Source organism: Andrena cerasifolii, chromosome 16 (genome assembly GCF_050908995.1).
Source record: "Andrena cerasifolii isolate SP2316 chromosome 16, iyAndCera1_principal, whole genome shotgun sequence".
Lineage (NCBI taxonomy): Eukaryota > Metazoa > Arthropoda > Insecta > Hymenoptera > Andrenidae > Andrena > Andrena cerasifolii.
The window spans coordinates 4,161,000-4,182,356 of NC_135133.1; the positions used below are offsets into that span (position 1 = coordinate 4,161,000).

Genomic DNA, 21,357 nt, shown 5'->3' on the forward strand with positions numbered 1-21,357 from the left:
TTATTCCCAGTGTTCAAACGTTCGATAAATGTTTATGCTTGCATGGATTACATAGTATTAATTATAATGTATAAATACATTTTAGTTGGACTTCGCGTAAGTGAATAGTTGCAAAAATATTTAGAAGAATAATTTGCTTTCTATTGACGATGAATTTTAACTAATTACTGTTGCTAGTTAGAAGGGTGTATAAGGTCTACAAGGGCTCGAGTAATTATTACACCCTTACTCGAACGTGCAAAGAATTTCACAGCAACATTATGCAAGACTTTAAAGAATTCTCTGAATCGAATTTAAGCCAGAGTTAATTCCAGAATTATTACACAAAGTTTCTAATGCACTGTCTAAACATTCTAGTAAAGTAATAACAATTCCTATATTGTTTCCTTGATGCTTATTTACCTCGGGAATTGGCTCACCGCCACGACAGATATCTACAGTAAAATCTTCGCATCAAGCTGTGAATTTAAAGTCGACCACCGCGACTTCGCGCGACTGACTTGTAGTAAAAGTGTTAAAGTTGCTTGTAAGAAGAGGAACGATGAATAATTCGCAACAGTGCATAAATGAAACTCGATGCTAAGGATGAATCACTTTAGGTAGCAACCTATGCACGGTATGCCAGCGTCTAAGACCTTGATTTCTTTATTATGCATTTCCCAATCACTGCAAAATGTAAAATGGTAATCAACTTTCAAAGAACTCGACAGACTAGTTTTAAATAATTTAAATATTTATTAGCATGTATTTATACATAGTTTTTACACATTAGAAATTCATCATCGTATATTAGATAATACCAGAATCTTTGCAAAGCAATATGCCTTAAGTCTTTTGCTTTTTCGGGCTCGGTGCTCCATCCTGATCCTCCACTTGGAAAATTGTCTGCGGTTGTGTCTTCTTATACGCCGGGGCAATCCAATAGGGATTCTCCTCCGCGACTTTTGCATATTTCAAAATAGCCTCCCTAGGATCTTGGTCGTCCTCTATCCTTTTACTAAGCCCCAAATTCCGAATCACGTAAGAACTGAGGGTTCCTCCTGAAGAAGCAACCCTTCCACCCTGCCCAGACGTGATCGGCAAGTCTGGCCTCCTCGATTTAACTGGATCCAGGCGATCCTTCTCCATTTGCTTGCGAACTGATTTAGGCCGATCTTGCCTGAACAACGGGAGCGCATGCGGCGTTATGATCTGCTGGGTGGACATCACCTCGATGTGCTTCTGCTTCAGATGCGTCTTCACAACGCATAACTTCGCACCCCTCAGGCTCTTCTTCGAATCGTAGTACGCTTTAACCACCCCGTTCCCACAGCCGACGAATATCTGATTCAACTTCGGATGCCACAATGTTTTAATGACGTGCGAATTCGTTACGCTTATCTCGTTAACCAAGTCGAACGTCTTGGTGTCGTAAAATAGAACTCTGCCAGTGGTTTGGCCCTTGGTCAGCGACTCCCCTGTAATCAGAATCGAATCGTCCGGATTGAACATACAGTCTGTTGTGTCGTATCGGGAGTATAAATTCTGCGCCTCGAAGATCGGCGATTTAAACGACCTCAAGTCCCAGAGCTTTAGTGTATCGTCGCAGCTCCTAGTTGCAAGCATTTGCCCGAGATAGGAGAAACTCAGGCTCGATATTTCGGCGCCTTGTGCGTGCGCATTTCTTTGAATCAATGACGGATTCACGAAGTTCTTTCTGTGATCCCACATTTGTATGGAGCCGTCTATGCAACCACACGCCACTACGTTACCTTCCCGACTGTAGCCGCACGTGGTTGGTATAGTTTTCACCCCGTTCTGCGCTCTGCACTTTATTAGGTACTTATGGCCGCGTGGCCGATACAGAATCCATATTCTGCACGTGCTATCTTGCGAGCACGTGAGGTACTCCTCCTTCGTGAACGGATGCCAACATCCGCTGTTCAACCCAGCCGTGTGACCCTTCGTGCGCGCCATGTCTGTTATATATTGATCGCCCTTAACGGTCTCACATTTCTCGAAACCATCTCGGTCGAGTACTTTCGCTTGGGCAGATCCGGATATGACTAATATAACGTCACCGGTCATCGAGTACTGCAAGCATTTGATAGGATGGTTCTCGCAGGGCTGTAAAGTCCTGAAGCTTCGCATGGACGAATCCATACCAGCAAAATCCCAGAAACAGACGTCGTAATCTATGGATCCTGATGCTAATCTAGCTCCAGATGGATCTGCCGCAATAGCGGTCACTGCTTTCGTTCCATGAGTCATTGTAACTTCGTGACTGCAGGGAACTTTATCTTTCAATTCTGATTCCTCTGTATCAGATTCTGCGTCATCCTCGTCGCTATCTTCCTCCTTGTCCTTTGATATCGACGAGTTCCCTACATCCCCTGGAGTTTTAAGATTGAAGTCAGTAGGCACCGGAGGCCCAATAAATTCGTCCTCGCTGTCCTCGTCGTTGTCGCTGTCATTATTATCTGTACTTTTAGCTTCGTTCATAGGTTTCTCGATAACTTCTGACTGCCTCACTTTTTCTTCGACAGTGATTTTATTGTAGTTTATAGTTTTAGTAATATTTTCCAGCATCTCTTGTACGTCAAAGGACTTGGCTTTTTTACCAAAGCCTGTTATGCCCATAACCTCTTTCAGATTATGAGCCTCTTCCTCGTCTTCGGGCTTAATCTCGTTCATTTTCGTTACATTGGTCTCTGGTAATTTCTTACCGAACGTGCCAAATCCAGAACTCGTGACTTCTGTATTTTCCGGCTGCTCCCGCTTCAAATCTTTACTAATTTTCCCGAACGTAATTACCTTTTTCGTATTCATGATCGCGGTCAATCTGCAATTCTTTTAACATATACAATTTAAGAGTATGTTTCCTTAAGAACTAACTACTTCATTACAATTATTTCTGCTGACAGTTTATTACCTATTCGCTCTAAACAGTTTAAATAAGACGGATGTTGAAACTCGAACGCGTGTTAAGGTTAGAAAGCTTCATTCATTCCGTTTTTATTTAATAACCCATGTACAAAGTAAATCAATCAACACGATTGCTCGCTTTCACATCCTCCACTATAATATAATACTATTTTATTCGGGGATAGATCACATTTACAATAATCTTAATATCTTTGACAGTAAACAATAACACGCAATCACATCGAAGTGCGTATACAGCAGTATACAGGCTGTTTCAAAATGCAGAATAATCAGCAGCGTACAAATTCGTTGTGTTAAAATAGAAGGAATCGTTGAATCTTTCGTTTTGCAATTTGAGGCTTCACCGGGCTTCGTTTTCGATATTCAAGTGATTAATGTTCGGGCGTGCAACTGACCGCGCAAATTTTTTAAATGTCCAGTAGACAGATGAACTTCAAAATCCGTGGGAAACCTATGTGAATAAATTAATTCCAATATGTAGGGAAAATATTAGAAAATAAATCCTGAATTTTTCCTCTCATTAGTAAACGGTCTCTGCGTGTTTCCGAATAGAGCGAGGCCTCAGATTTTTCGCCCGTAGTTATGCTTTATAATTCCCTCGTCTTTTTCATCTGCCTGAACATGTCTGATTTTGTGAAGATAAACAAATCTACGCAGGGTTGCCAGATTGGGCGGACTTCCGTCATTTGGGCTACTCTTTAAGACCAACTGTCGCTCAAAAATTGAAATTGGCGGTTGGCGGCTGAATTGAGCTACAATATCGATCAGGATTGGTTTGGCTGAAATTTCGATATTTGGGCAGCCCAAGACCAAATGACATTAAAAAATTGTATAAAATAAGATTACCATTGTTGTGTTAAAACGTTAATTTTAATTTTCACATCAGTTTTATTTAAATTCGTTTTTGTTCAAATAAAGTTTATTTGCTGTATCTAAAAGAAGTGAAGAAAACAGTTCCAGAAAATATTAAGAAAATATTTAAACATCCTTTACATTCAAGGTATTTGAATTTTGGCGCTTTTGGGCTATTTTTCCTACGTGATCTGGCAACCTTGGCTCTACCCTTGACTGAAGTCAGCTTCACGCAATCAGTAATCCAGTGGTATCCGGGTCATATCCGGGCTGCGATAGTGAGAGGATGTCCTTGAATATATTCAAGAGACGCGCTGTTATTATCACGCTGCGTAGATTCATTAAAAACTATATCCATCGCGATTAAAAGTGAATGCATATTATACAATTGCACAATGAATGCTTGCAATACCGCGGACGCAAAAGAAGCGCGCAGTTTTTGTGCTCTAGTGTTTCTTACGTGCGACCACAGCTATTACTGACATTCAAATTCCAGTAGCACGCACCGGAAGTCGGATTTCTAAACTTCAACGGCTTCGATCTTGAAAGCAAAGCCACAGATTGCCTAATGGTAAGTGACTACTCGATTTCTTATGGTGTCAGGAATTTTTTGGCGCAGTTTGTCGTGTCCCATTACTTTGGGATTTCCTGTATAATTTCAATGCACATTTGACGTTTGCCTGTCAGGTGTCAATGGTTCCCAGGTTTATCAAGACCCTAAAGGCTGATTCAGACACGTCGAGTATCGAGTAATTTAGTAATTTACCATTGTTTTACTAAACAACTTGACTACAATTTAGTGTTCACACCCGAAAAATTACTAAATTACTCGACCTGTCTGAATGAGCTTTAAGTATAAGTACTTACGTGCGTTTTTCTATCGAGCTGTCTATCGAAGCTGTACGAAGTATAGTACAGCGATACATATACTGCGTTCGAATGAATAATACGTAAAATGCTCAGAAATTGACTCGTAGTGGTGACAAAGTAGTTCGTCTAATTAAAAATAATGACTTTTAGTAGTTGTTTTCGTCAAGCACTTAATGGTTTGGTCAGCTGTCGTTTTTTAATGCTTCTACCTGATAAGTAAGTAATTGAACGTCATTGTCGATACTTTGTTATTGATAATTGATTACAATCCCGTGTACAGCTCTGTGTATAACCAAGTAAACCTGGCACTCATTTAGATACTCATGCAGAGAGCCTAACTGCGTAATTCACAACAACCAGTAAATGTATCTAATGAAAACATGTCTCGTTAACAATATTGCCGTACCTATGAAAAATGATTGACTTGAAAAGTAACGTGAGCAGCACCTACGATTCTAATCATGAATCAAGGATGCGAACCGACAGTTCTGAAACGATGCCATCGACACCTTCTTCGTCCTCTGACTACATGACGGGGGAAGCGGACGATAGCTCGGATAGCAAGGGGGCTATACCGTTCAGTCTAAAATCAGTGGAAACTGCGCTTTCGTTATCCAAGGTAGAAATCTAGTACTTAAGCTCCGTTTAATTCGGGCTGAGTTACATTTTCTCTACTCCAGGCTATATGCGAAGAGGATCTCAAAGAGATGGTACAAAAGTGCAAGCAAATGGTCCTAGAGAGCGCAGAGTGCTCGGAAGAGCGAAAATGGCTCGTTAGGCGTTTAATCGAATTGCGCCTGAGAGTGCAGGAATTACGAGAAACCTCGGAAGAGAATTTACTGGAGACCCAAGTGATACTCGAGCACCACTTAGTGCCACAGAAATATTATATAACAACCACTGTGCCAGTATATTGCGATCATTGCAGCGGAGCCATTTGGACTATGCTTCAGTCATGGTATATGTGTAGCGGTGAGATTGTCAATGTTACGCTTATTACACTATCTTGTATGAATTTTTGTGGCATCGGGGCTCTGTTTCCATAGATTGCAAATTTTGTTGCCACTGGAAGTGTTTAAGCAATATATGTAGAGTCTGCGTTCATGTAGTCGCCAGCGAGGCAGGCGGTTACACTTACACGAAGGATATTTGCCCCGAACAAGGCCTATCGAATCAGGGATACCGGTGCGCCGAATGCAAAGTGCGAATAACATTCAGTAAGTAGAACCATTAACGAACGCATTGCTATGTACAAGTTATCAAAGGGAAACGAGCTTTCCATCTTATCAGCTCTTTTAAAATACGAGAGGTATTCTTTATCGCATGGTTAAACTATATTTTCATTACAAGCTTTCTCAAAAGGATTATCCTTATCTTGTTTTGGCAGCCCATTCAAGAATACAGGTAACATAACGAGGAGAAGGCAAAGTTTTAAAGATGTTTTGCGCACTGAGAAATAATCTTAAACGCGTGTACTTTTTAACGTACGATTATACGAATATAGAATCAGCATGGATCGAGCCGCGCCTTTGCGACTACAGTGGATTGTATTACTGTCAGAGATGCCATTGGAATACCGCGATGGTGATCCCCGCGCGAGTGATTCGAAATTGGGACATGGAGCCGCGACTCGTGTCACGAGCCGCGGCGCAACTTTTAACTCTTCTAGAGGACCGTTCCGTTTTACCGCTGGAGGAATTGAATCCAAAGCTGTTCACTCTGGTCCCAGACCTGTCCTCAGTGAAGGTAAAGCGTATCACAATTCTGTAATTGCAGAAGAGTACCGAATTACGAGCTGAAATTGCAATTGAATGGGACAGAGGATGCGGGAGGAAATGCAGATGATGAAGCGCTACTTGGTTCTATGCCCGGAAGCTAATAATCAGGGGCTGCCGTGGAAACTTAGAATACACACTCATATGATCGAGAACGCAGGGAATTATTCCATCAGAGATCTCGTGGATCTGAACAGTGGAACGCTTCTGGAGGAGATCCGAGCTGCGTACGACGCCATGCACGCTCACATCACGGAACAGTGCCAATTGTGCAAAGCGAGGTAGACTTTAAAGACGATTCAGAGTGAGAGCGCTCTAGAAGCCTAAACTGTCTCGTATGTTGTTTCGCAGGGGTCATTTGTGCGAATTGTGCGGCAACGATGAGATCATTTATCCGTGGGACGCGAGCTCCTTAACTTGCCATCAATGCTCGGCCGTCCATCACCGCGCATGCTGGTCGAAACGAAATCATTCTTGCCCGCGTTGCACGAGACTTCAAAAGCGGCGCGCCTTGGAGGAACAGCAAACTTCTGATACAGGCGACTGTATCACGGAAGACGGTTTGAACACAACCGAATCCCCGAGCGACGCGACGTAAAAACGTTTACCTTTTGTACTCTGCTTCTCCTCGCGTTTGCTCCCTAAACACGTTGAGGATCGCCATTACCGCGTTGCAATTTTCTAGTACCTGTATGTTACGTTCCGTGCAATCGTTTTGTAAAATAAACCTGAGCGATAATTTTATATTTTTGGATTGCTTAATGCCTAATCTCTCGATCAAGTGCGAGGGCATTGCTGAAGCATGGCAGACTCTCTACGTATTTCGTAATAAGCACGGAGTACCGACGCCTTTGTGCGACGAACAATAAAAGGCAGCCGTTAAATTGCGCCTATTATTTTTCGACAACAACTTTCAAGAAACAATTTGCTTCCAGTACTCAGGAACAATTTAGATAACATTGTTCCATAGATTACTCGATCATTTGCACAGGTGCCGAACAATTATTTTCCGGCTTGCTACGTATTCTGTATCACGCAGATAAACAGAACGTTGTGGGAAGTTGGCAGTTCGCTTAAAAGGGGGTAGCGTCAATGTCAAGTCAGTCAATAGGCATCTGACGCGCACCTCGGGTCCAGGCAACACAACAAATTCTTCGTTCGCAAAAAAACGCTTCGATTTCTTCCAAGTCACTCAGTACTCTGTAACGCTTGGCACCGCGATGTTCCCGCCACGCGTGTTTCTGTTACTCGCCTCGGTTCTCTTGATAGTCGGATTCGGGGGCTGCGAGTTCCTCAGAATTGGCCCCAAAAATCCAAAGGAGACCTTCGTTGGTCCACTCGAGCAAACGATTAGGACACTGATGAAATCCGGGCGAATGCTTAATCACGGGGTCGAAACTGTCAGAGACAACTTGAGAGGTGTAGCGTCTCTCATTCCAGTGCTGAATATACCCACAGACAAGAGAACGTCGATCGGCGATGCTCTAAACCCATACAAACCCCAAATTAAAGCGATATTCCCAGGTGCGTGATATTATTTCGCGGACTTTGCAATCTGAATATTATATACGTTATGCGTGAATGAGACGCGATAAACGACCGAATACGTAACGCGCCTTTGATAGTTCAATGTTAATTTCAGGTACATATTGGTGCGGCGACGGTGATATATCTCCGAACCAGAAGGACCTCGGCTTGTTTAAGAGGACGGACGCCTGTTGCAGGGCTCACGATTCTTGCCCGGACGGAATCCGAGCACAAGAGGAACGATATGGCCTTACGAATAATGGTATTTTCACGAGGTAATTGCGGAATGGATTTCATAATGTTTTCTCATGGTCATCTTAGATTATTAAAACAGAAATATATATGTATCTTGCGAGTAGATCGTCTTGCGACTGCGACAACAACTTCTACCATTGTTTGAAGGAAGCTGATTCTTTAATCGCTACTAACATAGGAACTACGTACTTCAATGTTTTAAGGCCGCAGTGCTTCAAGAAGTATTATCCGATTGTAGGCTGTGAGAAATACGCAGGGTAATGTATTGTATTATAATGATCATTGATATTTCTTCCACGAGGGGCACGTCCGTACGGTCATTTTTTAAATTGAATTTCAGGCACCGGTTGTTAAACGACAAATGCGAGGAGTACAGTTACAATCGTACTCAGCCAGAAACGATGGAGTGGTTCGACAATCCAGACTTTTTCGTTCTTTAAGTATCTTTGTTTTATTTGTTCTTAATTATACATGATGCGCTATGTAATATAGAATTACCTATAGCGTTTCAAAAGAGAAGGGACAAGCTTATTTTCAAGGGAGGGAAAGTTCGAATAATCCTTTCGGCGATATACCTCTGTTAATAACGTGCGGTATCGTTTTCGGTATCATTCTGAAACAGTAATGCGACGATACTTGTAATTACATGAAATAATTGTAAGCAATGGCGCTGCGAAAAAGAAGGGAAACTTACGTAATACAGTCGATAATGGGACAGACTGAGAGGCAGAGCGTGCAACCGGTGCAGTCGTCGGTTACTTTCGGAATGTGAGTTTCGGAATCGAACTGAATCGCTTGGTAGCCAGAATCAGCGCAAGCCATGTAACATTTCCCGCAATTTATACACATATCCTAAGGAATGTAAAAGCTGTTTATATTATCACATACTATTGAAAAGAAGTTTAATGAATTTTATTCAGCGACGATGAAAACGTACGTCGTCTATCAATGCGACAACTTGCTCTTTAGTGTTTAGATCCTTGTAAGCTCCTATATGATTCACAGCTTTTCCAATCACGTCCTTTATCGTTGGAATAGGGGAAACTGGATTCGGAGCGGGTCTCGTTACTTCAATGATTTTATCCAGCGGATTTGAGTTCGCTTTAATCTCGGCTATCTTTTGCTCTCGAAGCTTCTGATATTCTCCGAAGTACGGGACATTCTGTAACGCGCGTCGATTATAATGCAGTGTCAATGACCAAGTTCAACTTTCATCGAGCGATACTCACTTTACCAAGAGCATGTTGCAACGAAACCGGTTTCCCTTTTTGATGCTTAAACGTCGGCGGACTTTGTCCATCCCAGTCTTTCACTTGCCGCAGGCTCTTCAAGTATAGCAAGGCTTTTAAACCAGTTACGTAATCGTCGATCAAAGTGAAATCTTGATTCTGTATGGCGCTGCAGATCTGTCCATCGTTCGAGAATAATTTAGTACGAATAATGTGATTATAATCAGCACGATTAATTCACCTGTACGACTGACGCGCCGCAATGAAGAAATTGAAGAGCAACGTCTGCCGAATCAATACCACCGATCCCAAGGATGGGGAAGCCGGGTAGCTCCTTCGAAATAGAAGAAACAGCTCTTAAAGCTTGAGGCCTAGTCGCGTTCCCTGACATGCCACCGTAGGTGGTAGCCTTTTTCACCCCAATAGCTGGCCACGGAGTGGCGTCGGAGTGCAGGCCCATTAAACCTTGTACAGTATTTATCGCAGACACTCCGTCCGCGCGACCTATTACAGTCATGTCTCTGAACATTCTCCGCCTGATTTCGACTTCATTTTTATAGTTCCATCGCGAAAGAATCGTATGAAGAGTGTACCTTCGTAAGCTGCCTTGGCTATCGAAACGACATCGGTGATATTCGGTGTCAGTTTCACGAAGAACGGTATCTTCACAGCATCCCGAACCCACCTCGAAATGTTCCTTACCAATTCAGGATCCTTGAGCAAGGTAACAACCCGGAATGAAATATTAACCAAGTATTTGGAATTATAATAAACATACCTGACCGCAAGCCAAACCCATTCCAGACTCTCCCATTCCATGGGGACAGGACAAGTTCAACTCCAAGGCGTCGGCACCGGAAGTCTCCGCTTTTTGTGCCAGCTCCGTCCAATCTGCTCTGTTGTACGTGCACATAATACTAGCTATAACGATCTGTCGAACAAACCACGTAACACGTAATCGTTCGTATTAGCATTAATTGGAAAACATCTGGGAGGTGCGCGAATGTTACTTGCAGACCTTGGCGGGGAAGTCCCTCTTCAATTCCGTCACGCTGTTGCACCAGTAAGCCTCCGATTTCTCGGATATGAGCTCGATGTTTAAGAAACTGCCTTGCTCCGGACCGTAATGATGCCGGGAAGTCGTGCCCTTGATTATCCTCGGAGACACGTTAGTGACGAGGTCCTATAAATTTACTTTATCAGAACGATTTCCATGCATGATTCGATGATGAAGCCGTTTACTTTGTCCAAGGAGAACGTTTTCGTCACGGCGAAGGCCCATCCCGCTTCAAAGGCTCGTCGGATCATAGCGCTAGTGGTGCACGGCGGTGCAGAGGCAAGGCCGAAAGGATTTTCGAACTTCAGGCCGCACATCTCGACAGTTAGATCAACGTCGTCGATCGGGCTGTGAAATTTAGGCAGCTGGGGAATCTCAGGTACTTGGAGGTTGTAAGAATTCTGTTGGATAGCGAGCGAACAAATCGTTAAGCGTACGTCGCTGTGACGATAAGAAAGATACGATTGAATTTCTGAAGATGTAACCTGAATAAATTTGTGCATGTACCAAGCAGCCACCTTCCCATCGTTTACAGATTCGACGGTGGTATTAGCAACGCCAGCAAGATCTCCGCCGCAGAAGACTCCAGGCACAGACGTGCTCATTGTCTCCGTGTCCACTTCCGGTAAATACCACTTGTTTATTTTAACAGGAGCCATGGCTCTCCTCACTTAAAAATCAGAAACTCTCGGTACCTGCTTCTAGAGGGACCTTAACGTGTGTAGTATGAACTCTTACCGCTGGGGTCTTGCAACCCTGATCCAAAAGCCGATATCACAAAGTCGGCTTTAAGCCTGCAGACTTGTTCCTCGTCCTCCACCCAGTCGCCGTTTTCATTCTCCTCGGTCCGATAGAATTCTATCGCGACTATTTTCCCGTTGCGGGCGATCACTTGCTTCGGCGACTGGAAGGGGATGAACTCGCATTTCTCTTCTCTCGCGAGGTCAAGCTAAACACGCCGGAAGACACGATTTAGGGAATACAGGTATACAAAGTAGTTTATTGTACGAAACGACGAATCACCTCTTCGGGAACTGCTCGGACGTTGGTGAAGCCTTTTCTGAAAACTACGAACACCTTCTTCGCGCCGCATCTGAGAGCCGAAGTAGCGCAATCGAACGCCGTGTCTCCGGCTCCAAGAACAACGACGTTCCCGCGAAGAGAAGGTAGCTCGTTGCTCTTGCACGCGCACATCCCTGGCTTGCTGCCTCTCGCTACTTTCGGCAGGAAGTTCTTCGAAGTGAAGAAGCCCATCTCCTCGGTGAGGTTAGAGAAGATCGGAACAGTCTTTGCTTCCGGGAGACCGATCCCCAAGAAGATAGCTCTGTACTCTGCACTCTGAAGAGCCTGAAAGAATATCGATGCATGAAAGCGAAATTCAATTCTGAACCGATTGTGAGAAGGTCTCGTCAGAACCTGTATCGTTAAATCAGTGTCGGATAATGCTCTGCCCAGTTCGATCTTCACTCCCAGATCTTTAACCAGGTCCACCTCGAAGTTGACGACATCGTACGGTAGCCGATATTGCGGTATCTCGGAAGCACTTAGGCCGCCGATGTAATTTTGTTTCTCGAAGATCGTGATGCGATCGTAGCCTAAACGCGCGAGGAACGTCGCGCAGGACAAGGAAGCCGGGCCACAGCCCAGCAACGCGATCTTGGTATCAGCGTGCGGGACACTTTGCCCGGGGATTCTGCTCTGCGGTATATTCATTTGCTTGAAAACCTACGGAACGAGGTGCAGGATCTTATAATCGTTGCGGTGGGTAATGCTCATTGTATACTTTTAGCTCCTTACATCCGTGGCGTACTGTTGGAGCCCGCCGATATTAATAGGCCCTTCTTCGGAGGCGTACAAGTTACACCCACCCACGCAAAGGTCGCTCGTTGGGCACACCATGCCGCAGGTGAGCCCCAGAGGATTGTCCGACAGAATCGCCTTCGCCGCGCCATAATAATTTCTATTCGAAATAGATGTAATGAAGGACTTGATGTCCAGCTGCGTGGGGCACGATTTCTGGCAAGGCGCGTCCGTGCATTTTAAACAACGCGCGGCTTCTTTTAGTGCGCCGCGCTCACTGAGCGTGGTGTGCTTAATGTCGTCGAAATTCTTCGTCAATGGTGGGCATTTCTGCAAGAACCAAGCACGTTTGTAGGAAGGTATGGTAGCTGCGTGTATTTACGTAGTACAGTATTTCTTCATTGAGGGCTCGCTGGCCGGGACCGGCGATGAACCCGTATCGTAAACAGACCTCTTTTTTTCCTTTAATTCCGAGCGATCGTTTCTCGCTTCTTTCTGGCCAAAGCGAGAAGCGAGATGGAACACTGCGTGCGCGGCGAGCGTGAGCGTTCAGATGGAATCGCGACTGCTCGACGCATGCGTCGAAGTTGTCCAATTGCGCTCTTTATTATAATACATTTATTTGAGATTATTGATGACCTTACTCCGAATTTTTATTCCTAGTTTAAAACAGTTGCAGTACAATTTGTAGTATTTCATTTAAAAGTTTATTTTCAAGAATGCTAACAATGAAAAGACCATTTTGCGCCCCTTATCAACCCCTTGTACGCCCTAGGCAGTTGCCTAATCTTTCAGAGTAAACTCATAAATAATCTCAAACAAAGGTATTATAATACAGGGCGCAATTTGACCAATTCGCCTAGGGCGCAAAAAAGACTTGAGCCGGGCCTGCGTCAAGATGTTGCGAAAGCGGTTTCGTGCTCACGGTAAGCGCTCGCGTCAGGCGTCTGAAAGACGGAGCGAGACAAAATATCAACGCGTCGTCTGTCTCGTACCGTCCTCGCCTCTCAGTGCCTCTCACTCACTCTCTCCTTCGCCTGGCAAGAGTGAGACAGAAGTGGTAGGGATAGCGAAAAGTCCACAACGTGTAAACCAAACCGAGCTCTCAACGAGACAATACTGTAACCGTATTGCTAGCTCCCTAGGAGAGCAGAGATCGCCGGGCTTAAGCTTAGTTCATGAACTGCGCCTGCGTCAGTCGCGTACCACCAACCACCGCTCCTATAGGTGTTTCCCCCTCCATCAGCGGTAGCTTAAGCCCGCCGATCCCTGTAGAAGAGTGACCATCTCATTACACAACGATCCGTAATCATTGCGTCATCCTGATTTCTCGCGATAAACTATGTAAGAATTGAATGGATCGGCAAGAGTTTCCTCTGCGGTGCATCTTACACTGCACTTCTCGTTGATATTCCTCTTCCATTTCTTCTTGTTCTCTTTCGTGTGCGCCGAAGTGATAAGGTTGGCGAACGGCTTTATCTTCGGATTTAAGTCCAGGATGCTCTGAGGACAAGTGTTGTCTGCTGTCAAGTTCAACGTTGTGCCAAGCAAATGTTAGATGTCAGAAAGCCACCGCTGACACTTACCTCTATGTCAGGCACGTCTTTGCTGATTGTCGCAGTGGGTGCCATGTTTTTCGTGACGGTATTAAATAATATCGCGTGAAACTTGGAAGGTCCTAACCGTGAACGACAGGCACTCGCGAACGTTGCAAATAATCGCGTAGAGATGCTTGTCCTCGGTAACTGAAGCAACTTACTTCGAGCCCCCGTGAAAGACGACTGACGCGAGAACTATGTATGTACTTTTACATACAACTGCGAACTGCATACTGTTTAATATCACGAGCCATGATAATGGATGGCTCTCTCTCTATATGAGATAGTGTCGATACGTGTCATCCGATATGATTAAAGAGCGTGTCTGTAGTGGGAATGGTAGGCAGAGCTACTTCCCCACCATTCTCACACATGTACACGTTACTTTCTATTTTTCTTTTTATATACTTTATAGCAGCGCTCTTCAACCTTTTTACACCTGCGGACCGGCCAAAATAGGAGAAATATTTCGCGGACCGGCTGACGGCTAAGGCAGAAATCAAAACCAATGTAGATAGTAGTATTTTATTTATTAAATCGGTAATTATTTACAAAGGGGCAATCCTCGACGATTTCGATGAGTTTGGAATATATGGTCGGGGCATGATTCTGAATAACTTTTTCCTATACCTACGCGTTGCCGTCGCTCGGTTTTAGTTTTCGAGATATTTGAAAAAAGCTGTGAACGGTAGTTGGTTTGGGGCAGATGGTTTAGCGGCTAACTTTTGGGAGATTTAATATAAAAAAGAGTGTAAATCTCCCAGAACTTGGCGGGCCTCCTAACTTTGACAACATATTTCATGGTCGTCGAAATAATATTATAAAATTACAATTTAATATATTATACAATTTTCTTTTCATTTAAAAATTTTCGCACACCACCGGTTGAAGAATACTGTATTGTATGTAGTATCTCTTAACATTATTATCCTCTGCCCGTAATCTGTGTCTTATCAAATCCAGAAGACGAGAGGCACGTTTCCTACAAATTATCGGACTCGCCGCTTTGGAATTTGAAACAGTATGATACATGGCTGCATTAAATCGCTTCAATGCTTTCACTGTTACATCGCAAAATATCGTTATATCGCTCTATCGGGGCTAACATCACTAGGTCACGCGAACGCAAAAGAATTTTGGTAATGCAATCTGATACAGCAATCAGTTACGTACATCGCACAGTGTCGCGGCACGTGTTCAAAAAGCAAAAATTTGAGTTTTTAAATTCTGTATTTCAATTCGTGAAATTGGTAGTAAACAGTCCTTCGACATAAGAACATCATAACTTAATACCATAAATAAAGGATTAAGCTCAGTAATTACATTCAACAGACTGCACACAGCAAATATTTACCCACTGCATTTTTGTGGTATTTATAAGTTCTTTTCTCTCTTTCTTTTTTGAAAATAAGCAAAATATATCCTCCTTTCGTTTTATTAATTAAAAATTCTTGCATTTAAAGATATGGCTACGTACCAGTGGCTCAAATTATTACTTTTTTTGTCGCATCTTCTAACTTCTGGAGAGAATTAAAAAAAATAACGAAACATCGGTTCTTTCATTTTTTTACTACAATTACTTCTTTTTATGCCCTTTAATTTGGTGTAAATTTTATCTGCTCCCGAGTGCTCCCACATAAGAAGAAATACATTAATAAAACGAAAAATTAGACAAATCTGTGCTAGAATATTTATTTTTGAAAGACACTGAGCTTTGAATTCCTTCAGATTCAACTGATATTGATGATGATGTATAATAAGAATGAATAATTTAAAATTTATTATCAAAACGAATTATTAAAAAAATTAATTTTATTTTTTTTATAATTGTTTCATAAGTTATTAATTTGTGTTTAAATGTATTTAAAAAAAAATATTTACTTAATTTATTTACAAAAGTATGCACGATATGATTAACATATGAATTACGTGTAAATAACTGTATCTTAATGGAAAATTGATTTTTTTTTATATACTCGTTACACTGTGCATCGGTTAAAATACAGTTTATCGATGTAGACACTTGTGATCGATCAATCCAGCCCGAGCATAGGTCGGTTCTCGTAATCAAGCAGTTCAATAATTAAGTGGACGGTGCTCCACTATCTCGCAATTGTGCACACACAGTGTACTAACAACAGGCCAATAAATTCTTGCAAAATGCAGCGAGCGTATCGTTTCTGACTTGTCGCACAAATCGCACTGTTGGGTTATAGAACGGACGCCATCCGATCTAGTGGAACTCGCGCGTAGCATTGTCCTCCGGTTAACAGAACTTATCTGCCTTACCATTCGTCGATTTCTCATTAAACGTTAATAAGAAAGCGATCCTCTATAGTCGAGCATTATTACAGCGCGACGCAACTGTTCTTGCCGAATGCCCTCAATTAAGTACAGATGCGAGGAAGCAGAAGGGGACGTAATTACAGAACATGTCCAGACCGTCCCGTAGCATCAAGTCTTTCAATTAATAGCTTGCGACCCTAGAATGTGGTTCAAGTAAATGGCCACCTAATACTCGATGCTATCCATAGCAGAGGATGCTCTGTTCCTGTGGAATATTCAAGTCGAACGGAATCAGTTCGAATCGGAAGATGGATGTGTTTGCCCCGAAAGAAACGAGACTCAGGACGATCAGTCCTAACAAGCATTTGAAAGTTAGCCTGTCGATGATTTATTATATGGGCATGTGGCCCGTTCAGGGCAAATACCTGTGTCTATACATTCCGTACACGGTTTGCAGTTTCGTCTTTCTCTTAGGGATTTTCCTCGCCACTGAAATCGCGTATCTTATCGCGAGCTGGGGGGACATGGGGGAAATTGTTGCTGGCGTGACAATTCTAATGACGAATGTCACTCACGCTTGCAAGGTCCTTATCAGTGAATCAGATTTGTAATAAAGCTTTCTTAAGTTACGTACGTTTTCATTCTAAAATTTCAATGTACCATCACCGTGCGATGGTGGTGTAATGGTTAGCATAGTTGCCTTCCAAGCAGTTGATCCGGGTTCGATTCCCGGCCATCGCACATTCCTTTTTTTCATTTGTTCCTGGAACATTTCTACTGAAATTAATTACACGCGATCGTTTCCGTTCGGAATCAATATTATAGAGTGATATAATTTTATTAGACGTTTATTCGGTTTATTACGCTCGTGCTTAGGTGATTCTGATTCTTCGCCGACAAAAGCGCATCCAGGCTCTGATAGACGTGACGAACAGTGAAATGTTCAGTCGAGATAACACGAAATACGAGCGCATAGTAACGTATTACACTTGGCACGGGATCTTTCATCATATCGCTTATCAGAGTTTCGGCGGGATGGCAGTATTTTGCTGGGGTATGACGCCGATCGCCGATCTGCTCGCTGGAAGATCCAAGCAATTGCCGATGGGGGGATGGTACCCCTATAATGTGACTGCCACCCCAGCTTTCGAGATTACCTCCCTACATCAGACCGTGGCAATCATTATTTGCTGCTTCAACAACGTCGCGATAGATACTTTGGTAACGGGATTTATCACCGCTGCTTGCTGCCAGTTAACGCTGCTTAGCCGCAACATCGTTTCGATAAGCAGCAAAGTAAAGAAACCATTGAGTTCGAGCGATCACATTGGAAAATCTGCAGTGAACGATTGCAACGGGACGTACGAAGATTTGAAGCTCTGCGTCAGGCACAGTAATATGATATTCGAGTGAGTCTCGAAACGCAGATAAGGATACCGTGCTTCTCATTGTTTAAGTCTGCAGCTGAATTGTTGAATATTTCCAGCTTCGCGAGAGAGATCCAGAATATATTCGGCACAGCGATATTCCTTCAGTTCCTAGTTAATTGCATTATTATCTGTTTAATTGCATTCAATATAGCACAGGTATATTTTGTACATTCTATGTATTAGTTGCTACAGTTAGTTTTGCCTATGTACGGAATTGGGACTTGTCGCGTTCGCAGATGAAAGACTACATTCCGTCCGTTCTCTTTGGTATGGTAATGTACATGTGCTGCATGACTTACCAAATCTTTATATATTGCTGGCACGGCAACGAATTGTACCTCCACGTACGCAATCGTTACAACTGACCTTTTACTGAAAAGTAAAGCGAGATTCTGCTTAACAGAATCGCATTTACAGAGCACAAATCTAATTATCGCTGCCTATTCTAACGATTGGTGGCGGAATACCAAGGCTTTCAAACAAGCCATACAAATCACGATGTTCAGGGCTCAGAAGCCACTCATTCTGACCGCTGGGAATATCATGGAATTGTCTTTACAGACGTTCGTTAAAGTAAGTGTACCTGCTTATGCCTCGCAATTTTCTCTTCAAATTTATCGGCGTTTTTTTTTAGATTTTGCGAATGTCGTACTCCATTTTTACAGTTTTGCAAACTTCTACGGACGGTTGAATCTGTTGTCGATCGGAGGAAGTTTATCGTAGGGAAATATTGCTGTACATAATATAAAACCCATATTAACAGAAAAATATATAAATGTATATTTTTTGAATATCAAAAATATAAATCGAACACAGATTTCTTAACATACACGTGTTGGGATATTACACAATTTTATTTGCACAGTCCACGACTCTTATCTTGGACCGTGACTGATGTGTATTATCATAGAGCTTCGACCATGACTGCTATTCCTTGACCTCCGCCAATGCAGGCAGAGCCAATACCAAGTTTCCCACTTTTTCGTCTTCTGCGAGAGTAATACGTCGTTGTAATTAATCTTGTAATCAACGCAGAGTGTATTGTAGTAATTTTATTTAGTATCAATGTACCTGAGCTCGTGTACTAAGTGAGTTGTAATTCTGCTACCAGATGCAGCCAATGGATGTCCAAGAGCAATAGCACCGCCGTCCACGTTCAACTTATTAATGTCTAAATCGAGGTCTTTAGCGCACGCTAGTGTCTGCGCTCCGAACGCTTCGTTAATCTGTTAAAATGTGGAGTATACAGTGGATTGGATTCGAGTAAATCTAATGTAACATGTTCGCTGAAATTCTTACCTCGACGAGCTCCACGTCGTTCATCGTTTTATTTGTTATTTTAAGAAGTTCTTTGATAGCTGGTGCAGGTCCGATTCCCATGATGCTAGGTTCTACGCCCACAACTGTGTAGCCAACTAAACGCGCCAGTGGCTTAAGTCCTTGCGTCTTAACGGCTTCTTCGCTGGCTAAAATAACAGCTCCCGCACCGTCGCAAATACCCTGTAGAATGAGAAGTATATGTTTACAAGATACACGCGTAAATCTAGTATATACTGTTGGGCAGTTCAATGAGACGCGATTTAACGTACAGATGCAGAGCCCGCTGTGACGATACCATCCTTCTTAAAAACGGAAGACAGCTTAGATAAGTTTTGAAGAGTTGTTTGAGGGCGCGGATGTTCATCCGTGGTAACGACAACATCTTGCTTCTTCGCTTTCACCGTTACGGGCGCAATCTCCTCTTTGAAACGGCCAGCATCATTGGCTACAACGATCGGTCATTAAGCTTTCGTAATACAAGGAGAAGAGCCTTTACCAGTAGCAAGTGTTTACCAGCTTTCCATAACTGCTGGCTCCTTAGAGCGAACTCGTCTACTTCCTCTCTCTTCAAGCCATACTTAGCTCCGAGTATTTCTGCTGTCATGCCCATGGGCACATTACAGTGGGTGTCCATCATTCCAAGCCACAGCATATCTTCGAACTCATACTTCTGCCCTAAAGCTGTACCGAAACGAATATTCCTTACGACAAAAGGAACTTGGCTCATATTCTCCGCACCTCCTGTTAGAACCACTTTAGACTCTCCTATTAAGATACTCTGAAAGTTAGACGTAATTGAAATAGTATCTACTGCGAAGAGACTGTGTCCAATCATTTTTATTTCTATCAGTTTAGAAACGTATAGAAGCCTGTACCTGTGCACCGCAAACTACTGACTGAAATCCAGAGCCACACAATCTGTTGACTCCGAAAGCTGGCTTCTCCAAAGGAACTCCGGACTTCAATGATACATGACGTGCCAGAAAACCTCCGTCAGCAGCTGATCCCTTTGAAAGAACAGTTGGTCAGAGTGCGAAACAGGGATGTTTAATTGCTTTTAAGAATAGAGCTGTAGACAGTGACGCACTCAGGATTTAATATTGGGATAGCCGAGTCGAAGGGATAAAAACATTTTTAATATAAATTCAATTAAATTCATTGGGTGATTAGAAAAATTTAGTTAAAGAACAAAATTCAGTTCTCTTTTCTTTTTACTAAGCTCTTTTTTTGGAGGTGCCAGGCCACCTTGGTCCCCCATCTGGGTGCGCCACTGCTTGTAGATTTCACCATTATAATACGTACAGCGAGTACATGACCAAAAACGGTACTGTCTATTTGTTCAGGTTTTAATCCTGCCGATTGCAAGGCAGATGTCGCAGCAACTACTGATAACTCAGTGGCACTTTTGTTGACAAATGCCCCACCCATTGTACCGAATGGGGTACGCTTCGCAGCCACAATGAAGACTCCTGTAAGAAAGGTACGCTCGTATGATCATTTTGTAGGGCCAATTAAAGAAAGGCCATGCATACATTAAGCATATTTATTTAAGATATTAAATTTAGATTGCCATTCAACTCTGATATATACCTTAATGTTTATCCTCGTGGTTATTGAAAAGAGAAATTAATTTCACTCAATTGTTCATATTGTGTAATTAAAATATGTAAACTTGAAATTATGAGACAATTTTGTTGTGTATCATGCTGAATGAGTGCCACTGTCGCGAGTATAGCTCCAAAGGTCAGAAAAATAGAGAAATTTACAGAGGATTGTGTAAAACCATACGATAATTACGATAAACGACTACAAAAACAAGAATTTTGGGAGAAAGAAGAAAATTTAACGCTTGAGATAAAATCAAAGCATTCCATATATCTCTTATATCGGACCATTTTATTGTCATATTGGATATACATTCATGAGTGAAGGCTTATTATATATACCGCGTGAATCCTATTTTTATTTTACGTTTTATCATGTTGATAAATTTGACCTACATCTTTATCGCGAAAGTTAGAAACTACGTGCCCGTGTGTGTAACGAGTGTTTTTAAGCGCACGGACTATGTACGCAATTATTTTGCCTACCGCTGATAATATTTTCAAAAAACATTATAATCTATTAATATTATAAACTAATGATCTGAAAATTATTTGATAAATAACGCGTAAAGTACTGTGTGTCTAAACGCGTAAAGTGAATGTTTAAATTACAAATCAAGCGTTGCATTTACATACAGTAACTATATACGAGAGATTGTACATACCTTTCGTTACGACGGACATCGTGCAAGTAAATTTTTCTTTCTCGGTGCAATAATCAAATTAAATATATAATCGAAGAATTCGACGGTTCGGCACAATTATTGTACTGTACAAGTTACGCTTCGACACTGCTGTGGGCAGTGACTACTCCTGTTTACAGGATATA

General features: G+C 42.5%; 6 protein-coding genes and 1 non-coding gene across 14 annotated transcripts; 4 read left to right on the forward strand and 3 right to left on the reverse strand.

Annotated features, from left to right (window-relative positions):
* Positions 1-712: 712 nt before the first annotated feature.
* Positions 713-3,861, reverse strand: LOC143377778 (gastrulation defective protein 1 homolog). The gene is made up of 2 exons (XM_076829474.1): positions 2,912-3,861; positions 713-2,829 (listed from the first exon to the last, which is right to left on the reverse strand). Exon 2 carries the CDS (start codon positions 2,806-2,808, stop codon positions 826-828), a length of 1,983 nt encoding a protein of 660 aa, XP_076685589.1. The 5' UTR covers positions 2,809-2,829; positions 2,912-3,861; the 3' UTR covers positions 713-825.
* A 162-nt stretch (positions 3,862-4,023) lies between these two features.
* Positions 4,024-7,168, forward strand: Def8 (differentially expressed in FDCP 8 homolog). Of its 7 annotated transcripts, none has more exons than XM_076829491.1 (9): positions 4,024-4,348; positions 4,798-4,863; positions 4,928-5,266; positions 5,328-5,619; positions 5,694-5,864; positions 5,998-6,051; positions 6,152-6,393; positions 6,468-6,703; positions 6,774-7,168. In XM_076829491.1, exons 3-9 carry the CDS (start codon positions 5,063-5,065, stop codon positions 7,018-7,020), a joined length of 1,446 nt encoding a protein of 481 aa, XP_076685606.1. In that variant the 5' UTR covers positions 4,024-4,348; positions 4,798-4,863; positions 4,928-5,062; the 3' UTR covers positions 7,021-7,168. The 7 variants fall into 7 exon arrangements, with proteins under 7 accessions (XP_076685606.1, XP_076685609.1, XP_076685610.1 ...); XM_076829494.1 differs by having other exon boundaries at positions 4,965-5,266; XM_076829495.1 differs by lacking the exon at positions 4,798-4,863 and having other exon boundaries at positions 4,965-5,266.
* Positions 7,169-7,312: 144 nt separating this feature from the next.
* On the forward strand, positions 7,313-10,894 carry LOC143377802 (phospholipase A2-like). The gene is made up of 4 exons (XM_076829523.1): positions 7,313-7,946; positions 8,065-8,224; positions 8,309-8,461; positions 8,545-10,894. The coding sequence occupies exons 1-4, from the start codon at positions 7,643-7,645 to the stop codon at positions 8,642-8,644; spliced, it is 717 nt and encodes a 238-aa protein (XP_076685638.1). The 5' UTR covers positions 7,313-7,642; the 3' UTR covers positions 8,645-10,894.
* Positions 8,630-14,168, reverse strand: Su(r) (dihydropyrimidine dehydrogenase su(r)). Its single transcript, XM_076829451.1, has 16 exons — positions 13,877-14,168; positions 13,683-13,793; positions 12,288-12,620; positions 11,907-12,215; positions 11,514-11,837; positions 11,229-11,439; positions 10,976-11,160; positions 10,676-10,891; positions 10,452-10,616; positions 10,212-10,364; positions 10,027-10,147; positions 9,675-9,937; positions 9,434-9,610; positions 9,142-9,366; positions 8,899-9,056; positions 8,630-8,817 (listed from the first exon to the last, which is right to left on the reverse strand). The coding sequence occupies exons 1-16, from the start codon at positions 13,919-13,921 to the stop codon at positions 8,739-8,741; spliced, it is 3,075 nt and encodes a 1,024-aa protein (XP_076685566.1). The 5' UTR covers positions 13,922-14,168; the 3' UTR covers positions 8,630-8,738.
* Positions 14,169-15,880: 1,712 nt separating this feature from the next.
* LOC143377795 (odorant receptor 22b) lies at positions 15,881-19,942 on the forward strand. 2 transcript variants are annotated; one of them, XM_076829511.1, is made up of 6 exons: positions 15,881-16,758; positions 17,051-17,583; positions 17,661-17,760; positions 17,841-17,948; positions 18,022-18,177; positions 18,239-19,942. In XM_076829511.1, the coding sequence occupies exons 1-6, from the start codon at positions 16,429-16,431 to the stop codon at positions 18,293-18,295; spliced, it is 1,284 nt and encodes a 427-aa protein (XP_076685626.1). In that variant the 5' UTR covers positions 15,881-16,428; the 3' UTR covers positions 18,296-19,942. The 2 variants fall into 2 exon arrangements, with proteins under 2 accessions (XP_076685626.1, XP_076685625.1); XM_076829510.1 differs by lacking the exon at positions 15,881-16,758 and having other exon boundaries at positions 16,781-17,583; positions 18,270-19,942.
* On the forward strand, positions 16,844-16,915 carry Trnag-ucc (transfer RNA glycine (anticodon UCC)). Its single transcript has one exon. It is a non-coding gene; the product is annotated as a tRNA-Gly (tRNA).
* On the reverse strand, positions 18,361-21,333 carry Yip2 (yippee interacting protein 2). The gene is made up of 8 exons (XM_076829505.1): positions 21,194-21,333; positions 20,227-20,393; positions 19,800-19,931; positions 19,438-19,702; positions 19,194-19,369; positions 18,904-19,104; positions 18,676-18,830; positions 18,361-18,593 (listed from the first exon to the last, which is right to left on the reverse strand). Exons 1-8 carry the CDS (start codon positions 21,210-21,212, stop codon positions 18,509-18,511), a joined length of 1,200 nt encoding a protein of 399 aa, XP_076685620.1. The 5' UTR covers positions 21,213-21,333; the 3' UTR covers positions 18,361-18,508.
* Between the last annotated feature and the right edge of the window lie 24 nt (positions 21,334-21,357).

Coding starts and splice junctions, on each gene's coding strand:
- LOC143377778 (XM_076829474.1), bottom strand. CDS start 2,808: ATGAATACGAAAAAGGTAATTACGTTCGGGAAAATTAGTAAAGATTTG.
- Def8 (XM_076829491.1), top strand. CDS start 5,063: ATGATTGACTTGAAAAGTAACGTGAGCAGCACCTACGATTCTAATCAT. Junction 5,865..5,997: donor CAAAGTGCGAATAACATTCA/GTAAGTAGAACC, acceptor TTTCATTACAAG/CTTTCTCAAAAGGATTATCC. Junction 6,052..6,151: donor CAGCCCATTCAAGAATACAG/GTAACATAACGA, acceptor ATACGAATATAG/AATCAGCATGGATCGAGCCG.
- LOC143377802 (XM_076829523.1), top strand. CDS start 7,643: ATGTTCCCGCCACGCGTGTTTCTGTTACTCGCCTCGGTTCTCTTGATA. Junction 8,225..8,308: donor AATAATGGTATTTTCACGAG/GTAATTGCGGAA, acceptor TCTTGCGAGTAG/ATCGTCTTGCGACTGCGACA. Junction 8,462..8,544: donor GGCTGTGAGAAATACGCAGG/GTAATGTATTGT, acceptor ATTGAATTTCAG/GCACCGGTTGTTAAACGACA.
- LOC143377795 (XM_076829511.1), top strand. CDS start 16,429: ATGCTCTGTTCCTGTGGAATATTCAAGTCGAACGGAATCAGTTCGAAT. Junction 17,949..18,021: donor GCAACGAATTGTACCTCCAC/GTACGCAATCGT, acceptor TCGCATTTACAG/AGCACAAATCTAATTATCGC. Junction 18,178..18,238: donor CTTTACAGACGTTCGTTAAA/GTAAGTGTACCT, acceptor GTTTTTTTTTAG/ATTTTGCGAATGTCGTACTC.
- Yip2 (XM_076829505.1), bottom strand. Junction 19,703..19,799: donor CAGTAGTTTGCGGTGCACAG/GTACAGGCTTCT, acceptor TCTAACTTTCAG/AGTATCTTAATAGGAGAGTC. Junction 18,831..18,903: donor ACGACGTGGAGCTCGTCGAG/GTAAGAATTTCA, acceptor ACATTTTAACAG/ATTAACGAAGCGTTCGGAGC.